This window comes from Telmatherina bonti (genome assembly GCF_933228915.1).
Source record: "Telmatherina bonti genome assembly, chromosome: 11".
NCBI classification, from domain to species: domain Eukaryota; kingdom Metazoa; phylum Chordata; class Actinopteri; order Atheriniformes; family Telmatherinidae; genus Telmatherina; species Telmatherina bonti.
In genome coordinates this window covers 10,931,793-10,947,510 of record NC_136629.1, presented here as the reverse complement: position 1 = coordinate 10,947,510, position 15,718 = coordinate 10,931,793, and the positions used below count along the sequence as shown (strand labels likewise).

The 15,718-nt window shown below is 38.6% G+C and overlaps 1 protein-coding gene across 1 annotated transcript in view; it reads left to right on the top strand.

The window, feature by feature from the left end:
• Window positions 1–3,734: 3,734 nt before the first annotated feature.
• Window positions 3,735–15,718, top strand: part of edaradd (EDAR-associated death domain) — a gene marked incomplete at its 5' end in the record, with an annotated part of 35,045 nt that continues 23,061 nt past the window's right edge. Inside the window, one exon of the mRNA XM_079248566.1 lies at window positions 3,735–3,768. Within this exon, the coding sequence (XP_079104692.1) occupies window positions 3,735–3,768 (34 nt within the window). The remainder of the gene's footprint in view (window positions 3,769–15,718) is intronic.

Sequence of the window (15,718 nt, the reverse complement as noted above, 5' to 3'; positions counted from 1 at the left end):
TTCTGATCGAGGATTTCCTTTGCTGGGTCATTATTCTCTCTATAATAGTGGGCTGAAGTGGATCATAGGATGGATTTGTTTTAACTGGGTTGTGTGTTTACCAGTGTCTGCCGTAAACTGGAGCAGGATGGATAAAGTGTAAATAAAATTGTTTGGTGAAACAGAATCCATTTATCAGGATAATAGACTGTATCTTCACATCTCAGACACGTTAAGTGTCTTAATGTCCTTTATTTATCCTCTTTAGGTTGTTTTTACACACTTCCACAGTGGCACCAGAGCTTTTTGTCATGTAAAGTTCTGGTTCTGGCCCGCTAACGGTTTATTCAGACTTAGAGGGGAAGAGGATCCCTGAGAGGCATCCTGGCCTTAAAGTCTGATCACACGCTGTAAAAGAAGCAGAATATCACATCACAGTTTCAAAGTTCCGCACATGCAAACGTCTTCAGTGTTCAACATATTTACACGTTTCACTTGCAGTGACTGTTCAGCACAAACATCCCACTGACCACATCTGTCAGGCTTTGTTCACATGATCTCTCAGCCTGTCTGGCCAAAGGTTCGCTGCATGGATGCATGGATTTATCAGGCTGTAGACGTGCTGCTGTGCCATCTGCAGATCTGGGAAAAGGAAAACAGCTTTAACGGTGTTAACAGGATGATTAGTGTATAATGAAGGTGTATACCTGCTGGAAACAGGGAATTTGGCCAGTCTGAATCATCTTCTGCAGGTAAACACATAATATTTCATTTTAATAGGAGTCATTCTAAAGGTTGGGTGTCACAAATGGCATGAGAGAAGTGGTACGTGCAGAGCTGAGGGGAGCAGAGAGGGGGTTTAGTCTGTCTGCAGCTCTGCTGTTGCAGACTTTGATCGCCTCCAGCTGCAGTATCGACGTTCAGATCATGACACCTGATTGTGACGACCTGCATCTCTGCTCTGGCTTGTTGTGTTGGTGACGGTCCAGCAGAGGTCTCTGGTGTGATGTGGGTTTCCCAGTTGACACAGTCCTTCCTGCATGATGCATTCAGAGGACTCAGCTCTTTCAAGAGACTGAAGATATTTACTTCAAACTAAACCAAGTAAATGATAGTATGCGTTTATGAAATATGACATATTAAATCCGATGCATTCTAGTGAAGTTGGGGCGTTGTGTAAAAGGTAAATAAAACAGAATAAGATGGTTTAAAAATGCTTTTTAACCTGTATTCAACTAAATATACAACAAAGAAAAGATACTTTATGTCTAAACTGATAAACATAATGTTGTTCTGGTTGCAAATATTCCCTCAATGCCTGCAATAAGTTCAAAAAAGCTTTTACTGTGAAAGTTACAGCAGTTTCATTTTAAATGTCATTAAACATGTTTGTTTTCGCCTAAGTTTATGTTTTATGTTGTGTATATATACATATACATATATATATATATATATATATATATATATATATATATATATATATATATATGTGTATATATATATATATATATATGTATATATATATATATATATGTGTATATATATATATATATATGTATATATATATATATATATATGTGTATATATATATATATATATATAAAAAAATATATATATATATATAAAAATATATATATATATATATATATATATATATGCATATATGTATATATACGTACACACTTATATACGTATATATATATATACATATCTATATATCTATATATATATACATACATATATATATACATGCATATATACATGCATATTTACATATATATATATATATATATATATATATATATATATATATATATATATATATATATATATATATATATATATATGTATATATGTAAATGTGTATGTATATATGCATGTATATATATATGTATGTATATATATATATATATATATATATGTAAATGTGTATGTATATATGCATGTATATATATATGTATGTATATATATATAGATATGTATATCTATATACGTATATATATATACGTATATAAGTATACATATATATATACATATATATATATGTATATATATACATATATATATATATATATATATATATATATATATATATATATATACATATATATATATATATATATATGTATACATATATATATATATATATATATATATATATATACATATATATACATATATATATATATTTATTTATATGAATATATACGTATACGTGTGTATATATATATGTATTATATTTCTCTATATTATGTATTATTTCTCTTTTCAACTCACTTCAACACAAAAGCAATGTTTTATTTCACTTAAATATAATTTAGCAAATTTGTAGCTATTCTCCAGTTATTTGAGTGACTTTTGTGAAATGTGACATTTGCTTTTCTTAATGGAAGGTATGAATATGTTTGAGGACGACTACTTAAGCCTGAGAGAGAAGCATGAGGAAAAGATGCTTTGGACTGATTAGACCTGGCGCCGCATCACCTGCCTGGTGCCGTTCCTGTGCCATGTTATGCAGCAGCACTGTGCCAGCAAACTGGGACAAATCAATGCAGCTAAACACAAAAAGGGCCTTTAAGCAAGTTCTTCCAGAGAGCACTGACCTGAAACCAAGGCTGCAGGTCACCTTTCAGAGCACAAATAGGCTGAAGCAAACAGCCAAGACAAGATTCAGCCGGAGGGGGCTCAGTCCAGGTGATCAGAATCTGCAGAACCCCAACATGACCGGGATCCGGTGCTGCTGAAGTGGGACTGGATTAAGGTTCAAAACGTTCGAGTAAATCTAAAGACTAAATGTTTTCTTTTCCATCCAAAACATTACAAACAGCAATGTGTCCCCTTAAGTATCACTGATTTCTCTTCACTCTGTTTTAGTCATTTTTAAAAGCACACACACACAACAAACAAGAGAAAGAGACAAACTGATACTAAAATAGAAAACACTGAAAAAGCAACAAATGAATACATTATACTGAGAAAAATAAGTAACTGTGGAATCATATGTAATGGACAAAAGTAGGAAACATATTGATTATCAAAACAGGAAGTGTTTGTATGAACAAACAGAAAGAAAGAAAAAGCCAAAATAATATTTATAGTAGCTTACAGCAGACAGAATTTATCCATCTACATGACTGTTTGGCCAGAAACGTTGAACATCTTCAGTTACAACATGTGGAAATATATGGTGTGTGGGTCATCTCTTACAGACTTAATTATGTATTGTCCAGGCTTGTAAAGTCATTTTACTGCTATTGTTCAGCCCTGCTGTTGTATACTTAAAGAAGCAAGATGCTATCCAAAACTGAATTAAAGAAATGGTGGGATTGTACCAGTATGCCAGTTATTATTGTTTTTGTAAAATAAAATGGAATAAGATATTTTAATTTACATCTGGGATTTTTAACAAAAGGTATTTTTTCTTTTACAATATGCTGATTTCGGAATATCCGTGCATAAATCTGTTCACCATTAAGGTGTGTATCCAAAAGGAGCGGATGTGCCTCGGTGAACGCACCGTTTTCAGAGTAAAGTAGCAGATTCCGAGGGTACGTGAACGCAGCATTAATCCTAGTGAACTTGCATGGGGGAAACGTCTCATTTGCGGAGACGCCGCCGCTGGGCTGGCACTGGAGCTTTCTGAGCACTTCCATCCGAGCATGACTGAAGCTTTTACTTGTTTTGTTCTTGCTACAGAGACTTCTTGTTTCCAGACACGTACTTTTTTCAGGGTGGGACACATTTGAGCTTGAAAAATGAGCAGTTTATTGGCTTGTAAGGAACCATTTGGTAAGTTCTTCATCTTTTCTCTCTGGTTTAGAAAGTTTTATTCATTACTGTTTGAAACAACCAGGATTACAGGTAAACATTTTACTCATTCACCTGTAGTTGTCATTCTCTGGCAGCGTTATTTTAGATTCCGTAGAGTTCAGTGTAGGCTTGCTGATAGATTGGAGAGGAAGTCATCAGGTCGGGTTCAAACCACAACATGGTTTCCATCATTCGGAGAAAACATCTCGCAATTAGACGACTGGAAAATCCAGTGACCTTCAACCAGTCAGCAACCTAACTCATACTGGCCGGGAAACTTGTTTGTGAAGGTGTGATGAGGCTGGTTTAGTGGAATGAGTAAGCATCCATCTATCCATCCATCCATCCATCCATTCATCCATCCACCTATCATCCATCCACTCATCTGTCCATCCATCCATCCATCCACCCACCCATCCATACATACATACATTTATCCATCCATCCATCCTACCATCCATCCATCTATCCATTCACCCATCCATACATACATTTATCCATCCATTCATCCATCCATACATACATTTATCCATCCACCCATCATCCATCCACTCATCCATCCATCCAGACATCCATCCATCCATCCATTTATCCATACATATATACATTTATCATCCATCCATCCATCCATACATACATACATTTATCATCCATCCATCCACCCATCCATACATCCACACAGGAAGTTGCTGCTGTGCGGAAAAGGCAGAAGAATGAGGATGATGAGGATGTGATGATATCCTGTGGCACGTTTCTGTTGTTTCGTCCCATAAACACATCAAGAGATGTCAGGACACCTGTCTGACCGCTCCATCAGCTTAACGCACAGCTTTACTGGGACATAATGCTTCTAGGACGTTAAATCTCACCAATAAAATCTTATATCATTAAATTTAATTTTAATGGAAAGCAATCAAATACATCTCCTTATCATTATTGTTATTATTTATGAGTTTCAGCTAGGTTTATCTGTGTAACGTACTGTTAGGAATAAATTCTGTTTTCTTGGTTTGGTTGGTCTTTATGTTCATTTTACATAATTTTAGGCTCATAACAGCTGTAACAAAACATGATGTCAGCACAGTGACTGGGAACAAAAGGGTTCCATTTCCACAGACTGGTTTACAGTTAAAAAACATAAAGAGTCAGACCAAAAGCAGGAAAAATGGCTGGATATTTCTGGGTTAATAACCATGCTAGTGTTCAGCAGCTGTGCAGATAAACGTAAATCCATGTGGAACATGATTTCTGCTGTAAACCGTGTGCTTGACATGACTTCATGCAGAATTATGTTCCATACAGGTGATGGTATATTCTGACCAGACAGAACTCTGCAGTGTTTCAGCGCCATACTATATTTAATACAATGTAGTACTCGCCTTTACTCAGATGGTAAAGGTAACAGAAGGTATTTGTCAGGGACAGAGATGCAGTCATACCGTCCAGAAGTCCATTTCATGGAAAACCTCCATAATATGACCTTTTAGCGGCGGCCACTGATGAAGGTTTATGGTTTTTCTCGTTATAAAGTCATGTAGATAACTGTAACAGAAATAACTTGTTTTTTCCTGCATTTCTACACTCAATCAGTCCATTCGTCCTGATTCCATCCGATGTAGTCAATGCCAATGTAGGGCTTGGCAATTAATCGTTTAATTCAAATTTGCTGTTCATGAAGATTTATTTTATGAATATCGAGATTTTTTTTCCACCACCAGGACCTTTTGGGCTTCCGTACCTTATAGTGACGTCAGCGCACTCCCACTTGAAAGACACGTTAAGTGTAATGAAACTTTCATTTTTATTACCTCATTCCAAAAGTAGGAAATTATTTTGGTTATTTATTGTAAAAATACTCTAAAAGAAGTCCCTATTTTTCTTCCAAGAGGAGGCAAGTTTATTTATTCATTTATTAGTTTGGGGTTTTTTTTTTTTGTTTGAATAGTATTAAACAAGTGAAGTGGGGCCAATTCTTAAATGTATGCTGAAAACTTAAAAGCTAGCTAACTGTGGAAAAGCAGGAAGTCAAACATGTTGTGTGTTGTATTACAGTGGCAGCGCCTGCCATCTGTTTTTACAAGTTTGTTTAGTTGCCCTTTAAATTCAGCTCAAATCCTAGGCTGACTGCAATAAAAGCATTTTTGAAAAAGCATTATTTGGACATTTGTAATTTATTATCATGATGATTTTTTTTTTACAGTCGGGGGGGGGAGTTTGATTAAAATCAGAAATTGTATTTGGTTTAAAAAAATCAGAAGTTTTAGTTTTAGGCCAAATCGCCCAGCCCTAATTGGAAGTACACTTGACTGTTTTTGCTAAAAGACTGACTAATGGGGAACTTTGTGGTGTCTGCAGAGCACATCGGTTCGTGTGGGAGTTTTTTCACCTCCAACCACGATATCCGTGCGTCTCAGTCTTGCTTTTGTCTGATTTCAGACAGATTAACACGTCTGTTAGAATTCCAGCTTGGGTCTGACTGATGCAGTTGTTTGTTTGTTTGTTTCTCATGTCTGTGATCATGCTAACAACTTGTAGCCAGGTTTACTAGCTATTGTGATCAAAGCTTTAAATAATTTACACTTTTGTCTGAATGTGTGATGGGAAGGAAATGGACATAAACTGTGTTTTTACTGGGACTTGGAATCTTTGGGCACTTTGTGTATTAATGTAATTAGGACTCAGATCACCGTGATCCCATTATAAAACAGTAATCATTGCATAATTTTTAATCTGAATTTATTTAATATAATTTTATTTTATATAATATTATTACTCTTTCAGCATATTATTTTACAAGCTCTTGATATGTATGTTTGTTTATTATTGCTGCTTTTAGTTGTTCTTATTGTTTCTAAAGGTTATTTAATTTTTTTTAAACTTCACTCTTTTCCTTATGGGGATCCTTCACAATGGGATCTTTGCCTGCTTGATGCGGGGGTTGTTGCCACGGTGATCTCACCTGTGTGGGAGGCAGGAGGACCTGCACTGGAGCCTTACGGCTGTGTGGAGCCTGGCCTGCCTGGATCTGGTTGCTATGGCAGCAGCTTCTATTGCTCGGGTGGACTGCTTCCTGGTTGATAGATATTTTTTCCTAACATCAGCATCAAGCTCGATGTTTCGTACTTTATTTATTTATTTATTTGTACCTACATTCAGTTTAGAGAAAGAAGTTGGGAGTTACGTTTGTGCGAGGAGGGATGGCTGATTTGTGTTTGTGTGCATATGACTGTGTGAAAAGTGTTGCCACATTATGTATTCAGGGTTTTATTGTTTTTATTATGTAATGGACTTTGTGTTGACCTTGGCACGAAGAGCACTTTAGAAATAAAGTTTGTGAGACAACTTAACTACTACGACTCCCTGAGTGGAAACGTGGAATCTTGTTTCTCATGTTTGTAGAAGCAAACAAAGAACTAGGTATATTTATTCGTTCATGCAGGACAACTTCTGTTCCCACCACGTCAGAGTAAAACATGGAGCTGCGCCAGATCCTATCCTAGCACTGTTATGATGTGGTGGTTTGCTTTTTCCTTGGTTCTGGGTTCCTGTTTTATTTTGGTAGTATTTCCTGTTTGGTTCCCTTGTTTGTTTGTTTAGCTTTATTGATTTCCCGGTCATTGAGTTCACCTGCGTTCACTTAGTTAATTTGCTTCACCTGTTTCTTGTTTGGTTTTTCTGTGTATTTATACCCCTCGGTTTCAGTTGTGTTTGTTGGTTCATTGTCATTCTGTTAGTTGTCATTTTGTTGCTCTGCCCTGGGAATAAACCTGAGTTCTGTAGACTGGCGCCCCGACTCCTGCATTTGGGTCCACCTCCCTCCAGCCACTGTAACAAGCACTCCAGGGTTGACTTCCGCGTCCTACCGCAAGTCATTTCTCCAGGCCAGACCCGCCTATTGTCCCACATGTTTTGGTTATGTAGGACATATGGACGTGTGGGACGATACACCAGACAAATGCATCGTGGTCAGACGTGGAAGAACACGGCAAAAGCTCAACAGATGAGCAGTTACATGTTTTCACCCCGACAGCTGTAGTAGTCCAATAGTTAAACAGCTAAACAGGCTGCATGGATTTTGGTTTTTTAATCCCATCGCAGGATAAATGGCAGGATAAATGGATCGTAATTGCCGAAAGATTCCCATCTCTTGTAATGGTTACATGTGATACTAGGGCTGGGCGATATCACCAAAATCTCATATTCCGATATCGCTCATTTTATATCCCTGTAACGGTATAAAACTCTGTGTAATGTTGTGTCAGTCATCTGTTATGTGTCAGATGTGCTTGGCAATGGCAGCAGTGATCTCCTTCTATCTGGAGGAACTGTGGACGTATGACGTTTCACAGGTAAATACCTGCTGCAGCGTTTGTGTCTGGAGTTTATTCTGAGCTTTCGTCTCCACTTGATGCTGTTTTTGCGGCTTTTGCTCGTTGACTCTATTCTTTATTCTGTATTCTTCATCCAGACTCCTGTGCAGGTGATAAAATGAGTTAGTTGTGTCGGAGTCCATTGTTGGGACTGTGAGCTAGTCTGTTGTCGGTTCCACGTAGTTTTTTTTATATCCAAACCGCATCCATGCGTCAGAAATTTCCTCTTTTATGAACAAACTCATCAGTTTGGGTTGGCTGGTCATTTTTTAGTGAATTATCCTGCTCTGAAACACGTCTGCTACCATGTTCCTCCATGTTTGTTTATGTATTGCAGCGTGCATGCTGTAAAGCGCATCTTGACGTAAAATACTGCAGTAAAACACCTTATTATGGCGTAAATGAAAAGCCTCACGAAACTTTAGACATTTTCTATCATCCAAAGGATATATATCGTCATATCACCCAGACCTATGTGACGTTATTGTACCTTCTGTTGATGCTTTATTCTTAAATGCTGTAGTTGTGGCTGGCGCAAAACTAAACGTAGAGCTCTAAACACAGCTGGACTTTGACCATTTGGTCGCCATTGGTTTCTGTATCTCTGTTTTTATGTGTAATGATCTGGTTGTTTCATATTTAACAAGAAACTTTGTCTGTGGAAGGTCAGGATTGTGCACATGATGGGGCTCCGTTTTTACCTCTGCCAAGGAGGTGATGTTTTTACCGGCGTCATTTGTTTGTCTGTTTGTATTCAATATAACTCTAAAAGTTATGGACAGATTTTAACGAAATTTTCAGGAGTTGTTGGAAATGTGAAAAGAACTGATTTACTTCTGGTGGTGATCCAGATCACCATTTGGATCCAGGAACTTTTTAAAGGCCTTGGCGGAAGTTTGTGCTGTCCGAGTGCTTTTCTAGTTTAAAATGCCCTCTGAGTTGAATACATTTTCATACTTTCTCACCACCTCGATCAGCTGGTTATTAAAACTATCCATTCAAACCCGCATCACCCAAAATGTGGAGGCCATGACTTTCCGCTTTATGCTTTTCCATGTAAACCACGCCCACCTTAAACGTCCAAACAATCACAAAATACTTCTTGAAGTCACATGAGAAGAAAGTTCTTCTTGAAACAAAACAAAACAAGCCAAAACAAGACTCCAATCACGTCCTCGAGAACAAATGGAGTCGTTTTGTTCTTGTGGCTTTGAAAACAAGAAAAAAAGTCTTGCTACATTATTTACCGTAAATTCTGCGTCAGGAAGAGATAAACTTGTAGAGATGTGAAGCTTCTGTTCTCAGTGGGATGTTTTGAGCAGAAAGTTGTCGCATTGTTTCATGCAGCAAACTGCTCGATAAGGACGTTGGACTTGCCACAGTCTCATTTCATGTCTCATTGGCTACGGTTACGTGATGTTTTTTAATCGGAATTAACAATTCGGAATTAAATAATTTGGGATTAACGTATTCTCCTACGAGTTTAAATGAAAATAATAATTCTGAATGAAGGTTTACATGAAACAAGTGCTTACTTAATTCCTCTTCAGAGCGGCAGGTTGGGAAGGGTTCTGATTGGACAGAGTATGACGTGACGTATGACGTATAACGCAAATAAACAAAGTTGGCTACCTGCTTCTCGTCTTTTCAGTCATAGCTTGTAAAAACTACATAATAAGTACCAGTTTCGCTGCTATTTTCATTATAAATGTGAAGTAGCAGCTCAACACGAGCATACTACTTCACTTTGTTACGACCCTCAATGGAGTTTGTCCAGGGGTACAAATGGGTGGCAACATTAACAAAAGAAAACCATGAAAATGCGCAAACGAAGGCTTTATTTAGGACCCACTAGTCCTTAAAAAGTATCAAAGGTCAGAAATCAAAAGCCAAAACAAACCCAACAACACAAGTATATACCGAAGCACCAACCCAGCTGTAATCACAAATGCGTCAAATCACAAACACCAAACAGTCAATCTCATTCACAGGCAGTGAATGAGTGGCAAGCTGTGGCACCAAGGCTCAACCAAAACACAGCTGCCCGGAACGAAGTTTGGTGACCGCCTTTATTCCGGTGCTCTGTAGAAGGTCTGGCCAATCGGGTAGGTGGGCGTGTGGCGACCAATCAGCATCCAGCACACATCAGCCTGAGGGCAGCTCCAGGAAGAAGGCCAGGTGTATCAAATCCCTCAGGTGATGCTTGTTGAAATGATGAGCTAGATGACAGGCCATGGGACGTAACAACTTTTTGCAGCAACTGAGAAGGAGAAGAAAGATAGACCACCTAACAATGGAGGTAAAACAACGCGCGTCATCGGGACAGGACAAGGTAACGAGCATACTCAGAACGACCAGAATTAACTTAGAGCGGAATTAAAGTTTACATGACAGAGGAATTAAATAGTTCGGAATTAAAATATGAATAAACCAGCTACTTACATCGGAATTAAATTTAATTCCGAATAGAAATTAGCATTAGGAATTAAGTGTTTACATGGTCGTTTTCCATCGGTTTAAAGCAGAATTAACTTTTATTCAGAATTAAAGAGGAATTAAAACTCTCATGTAAACATAGCAATTGATCTCATGGCTTATTTGTCTGTCTGCACAACTCTGGCATTTCCTTTAGATTCAGGTGTGATCAACACTGTTTTCCTGCTTGTAGTTCACTAAACCACTTTCACACTCACCTCATGTTTGGCTCAGATTGACGAGCATGTTGTTGGTCGCACGGCAGGTTAATGACCGTTTGTCTGTAATCCTGTATAATCCAAGTATAAACTGTAGTTCCCTTAAATACCACTTAGCTTGTTTTTAAATCCAGAAGCATTATCCAGGTGCATTTTTTCATGACAACTCTGCTGAATATTTAATAAATGTATTCTATTCATTTTAGTTAATTAAATGCAACTAAGAAAAAAGTGAAATATTTCCAAATCATTCAAATTCTGGATCTGTGACATTACTCAGACATTATTGTTTTTATTACAAAAGACACGGAAAGTAAAAAGAAGAGTTACAATGATTAAAGTAATTATCGTAACTTATTGATTTATTTAGCTGTAGGTTGTAGGTCAGTTAGAATTCTAAGTCAGGTAAAGTTTTTCACTTCAGCTTCAGTTTTCACCGGTGGAATCCATCACAAAGGTTCACACGACACGGTGGATTCAGCAAGGATGCCCGCTCCCCTTCTCTGTTCACTGATTCTGTTGAGCCAGTAGCAGCCGTCACATGTATGATTAGTAATGGAAGGAATTCAGCCTCTGAACGTACGTCACCATCATCACTAATATTATTATTATTATTGTTATAACTATCACAGGGTTTTTCCAGATAATCAACTCTGTGCACCACAGATTGCACTGCCTTTCCTCCAACGTGATTTTGACATTCATAGCTCTCCTTCTCACCATCATTTTTGCTTGCACACACACAGAGAAGCGTGCATACATGCCGGTGGGTGTGGTGTGCAGGTAAACTCAGACTGCCAGCATAAACCATTCTCAGTTTTCATCGCTGATTATGTGACTCACATGTCGACATTGTTCATGGTGGGAAGAAGATAAACAAAGCATGTGCACGGCTACTGGCTGATAGCTGTTCCTGTTTAAAAACACATATATATATAAAATAGATATATAACACACTCAAAAATAGAGGTACCAGCTTGTACCTAAAAAGGTACAAGTGCTTGTCGCTGGGGGTGTACTCTTTTGAGAGACGTTTCTGTACCCTTCAGTTCTGGTCTATTTTTGTACCTTATCAAGTTCAACCTCACCTTTTCAAGTTATGTTTTTTATGTTTTCCACAGCATATGGCCTGGTCCATGCCACTTAGCAATATTATCTTATCTTAAATCTAGAAATAATCTTCAAAAACTCAAAATACTGACCAGACATACACTTAGTTTGCAGCATCTGACCTTCATTGTCTGGTGTAGTAAATGACTGTTAAGTAGTACTACTGTCATCACTTAACTCTGCTCTAGTTTGTAACATTACAGCCATTAACATTACATTTTTCAATGCTGCAGGTACCCTTATGGTCGAAATGGTACAAATTTGTACTTTATGTCATTTTGAACCCTTTTTCGTACTCTGAAGGTGTGCTTCTGGTCTCTTAAAGACCAGTATTGTACTTTTGAGAGAACATTTCTTTAAAATGTACCTATAGGTACAGAAATGTCCTTATCTTGTACCTCTATTATTGAGAGTGAATGCTATATTTCTGCTTATGTACCAATGACCCACTGACCCTGAACAATAGGCTAAATAAGCTGCTGTCATCACTGGAAGCCTTCTCGGCTGTATGGTGAGCACTTCATTAGTGTAAAGCAACAAATAAACAAAACAGTCGTAAGTTTGTCACAGTGTCAGTACGACTGCAGTGTGTTTGGTTGGACTAATTCCCCCTTCACTGTGGTGTAAATGTGAAATATAGAGATGAGAGTTTTCGTGCCAATGAGAAGTTTGAGTTTTATTTGCTTCCCGATGTCAATAAACAGTCGTGAAATAGTGATGTTTTCTCAGAGTAACATTGCACTGTTATCTGCGTCTGCTGTTTCTTCACTCACATTTGACCTGAAGAAGAAAAACTCCAGCTGGAGGTCTGAAACGCATCATGTCACAAAAGTGAATAAGCCTCTAACGACTTGCAAGCCTTTCATTCAGTGCCTGTAAGCACAACCGTCGACTGACTACGTAATTGTAAATTCGATGCAAAGCTAAATTGGGTATCAAAATCTTCACTAGTTAGAAAATTTGTAGTTTTGTAAACCAATATTTTGGAAAGTCATACAGGTCTTGAGCACCGGCAAGCTCCCTTTTTTTTTTTTTTGTTTTAATATCATTGTTATGTGACCGCACTGGGGCCGAACTAGTTTGCAAAGTGAGAAGTCTGCTAACGCTGTCCAAACAAAGTTTGACACCCCTGACGAGGGTCTGTTAAAGGGCCAAAAAGCTAAAATGTTTCACTGAAAGGTGCTACTGTGCATTGCTTGTAGACCAAAACAAAGCATGTTATGAGCTACACTGCCCTCAGCCTCACCCTCCCAATGAAACCTGCAAAGTTCAGACATGCTGAGCAAAACAATATCACTGCTTTGTGGAACATTAAGTAAGGATTAAACAATGAGAAGCCGTGCATTACACAGTTATAATGCACAACGCAGAATACCACAACGCGCAGCAAAGTACATTATAACCATGTAATGCACAGATCTGATTAATCTGCTTATACAATGGTCCCACACAGTAAACATTTTTATAACAAATGTTTATTTCTTTTCTACAAAACTTAAGAACTATTTCATGTCAGCCTCGATGTACTTTTTACCCGAAACAGCTACTGTCAAGCAATTTCTCTCATTCACCTGTCAAAAGCAGCTGATTGAGTCAGTTGATTAATGCGTTGCTATGACGACGCCAATGATGGAGTGATATTACAGTGATTTCATTCGCCAAACTAGGTGTGCGTATCTACAAAAATAATGTCGCCAGTTGGTGTTAGAACTCTCACCGACCGTTGTGTAAGGTTGAATTAATGTTGATGTTGTTACTTTCCTGACAGGAGAAGTTAGCTCCGAGTCAAATTTAGCTCTGGCATTTTGGTAACGCAAAGGTTAATTCGGTTATGTCCCGTTCTGTATCCGACAACTTCCTCGCCAACAACTGTAGCTGTTTTTAGAAGTGAAGCTGGATCCTGGTCGTCTACAAGACTTTATTCGGTTCTGTTTGCTGCCATTGCTGGCTTGCTACAGCCTTCTACATGGAGGGAGGGCACAGGGCTCCAACGTGATGGCAGGCTCAGACGTGGCAGTGGGGTTCGACATGACAACGGCCTTCGACATGACGGAGGACTCAGATGTAGCCGAGGACTCCGATATAGCAGAGGGCTCCGATATAGCCGAGAGCTCCGATACAGCCGAGAGCTCCGATGTAGCTGGGGGCCCCGATATAGCGGAGGGCTCCGATACAGCGGAGGGCTCCGATACAGCCGAGAGCTCCGATATAGCCGAGAGCTCCGATATAGCCGAGAGCTCCGATATAGCCGAGAGCTCCGATGTAGCCGGGGCCTCCAATATAGCAGAGAGCTCCGATGTAGCCGGGGGCTCCGATATAGCGGAGGGCTCCGATATAGCCGAGGCCTCCGATATAGCCGAGGCCTCCAATATAGCCGGGGGCTCCGATGTAGCCGGGGGCTCTGATATAGCGGAGAGCTCCGATGTGGCGGAGGGCTCCGATATGGCGGAGGGCTCCGATATGGCGGAAGGCTCCGATATAGCGGAGGGCTCCGATGTAGCGGATGACATGGCAGAGGGCTCAGACATGACAACGGCACATTCCGTCACAAGATGGTTGGAGGAGAAAACATCCTGAATTCAAACGGTGATCTGAAACACCACGAAAATTACATCAGTTCCTCCTCTTCACATTTCCAACAATTCCTGAAAATCTTATGGAAATTCGTTCAGAACTTTTTAAGTTATCTTGAACACAAGCAGACAAATGCCGGTGAAAACATAACCTCCTTGGTGGAGGTAAATATTGCAAAGCAGGGATCCCCAATCCTGGTCATCGAGGACCAGTGTCCTGCTGGTTTTATACCTGGACAGGAGTGAGGAACACACCTGACTCAGACTCATACAAGCTCTCCACATGTCTGCTAAGTACACTGCTAAGTGTTTAAGCGGGGACACTTGGAAAACATGCAGGACGCCAGTCCTCGAGAACCAGGATTGTGGATCCCTGTTGCAAAGTACCCATTTGGAATAAAAGACAAAAGATAAACTTGAAAAACAAAAATGAAAAAATACATGACTCTATTGCACGATTCCCACTGGGGCTGTGACGATATGCTTTAGTCCCGATTTGATTCGATTCCGATTTTTAGGGTGCCAATTCAATTTAAATTGTGATTCTCTGATTCTGCTGATTTTTGTAGATTAAAAACAAAATAAATACAATTTTTTTTTTTTGCTTGTCATTTTTCTTTATTTCACTGAGGAAAAAAACAACACAGTAGCCAGAACATCCTTCTCCTGCTATTATGCCCAAGAAGACGAAAATAAACAAAAAAATTACTAAATTAAAAAAAAAAAGAAGTTAAAGGATCAATAAAAACAATAAAAAATGACCAAAATAATCCATTATAATTTTTTTATTTAGCTGGAAAAACAACAATCACAAAAAATCCATTTTAAAATTGTGAAGCAAAAAAAATCCCGATTTTCGATTTTTCCATACGATTTTCCCACCCCTAATTCCCACAACTGCAAGCGAAACATTGGACGACCCATGTAGCTGTAGAAGACATTATTTAAAACTTTAATAGACATGGGGACAAATTGAGGATATTCCTTCGGAGTTACTGTTCCGATCCAGAACCTGGTTCTGGTTTTTCTCCTCTTCTTCTCCACGCCGCCTCCTGTAGCTGACGACTGATGCTGATTGTATCACTGTATTGTTTTAACTGGATTATAACTGCAGTTAACTGCATCGTATCGATAAAGTGTGTTTGCATGACGTTGCTGCTTTGCTGAACTGGGTGAAAAGATT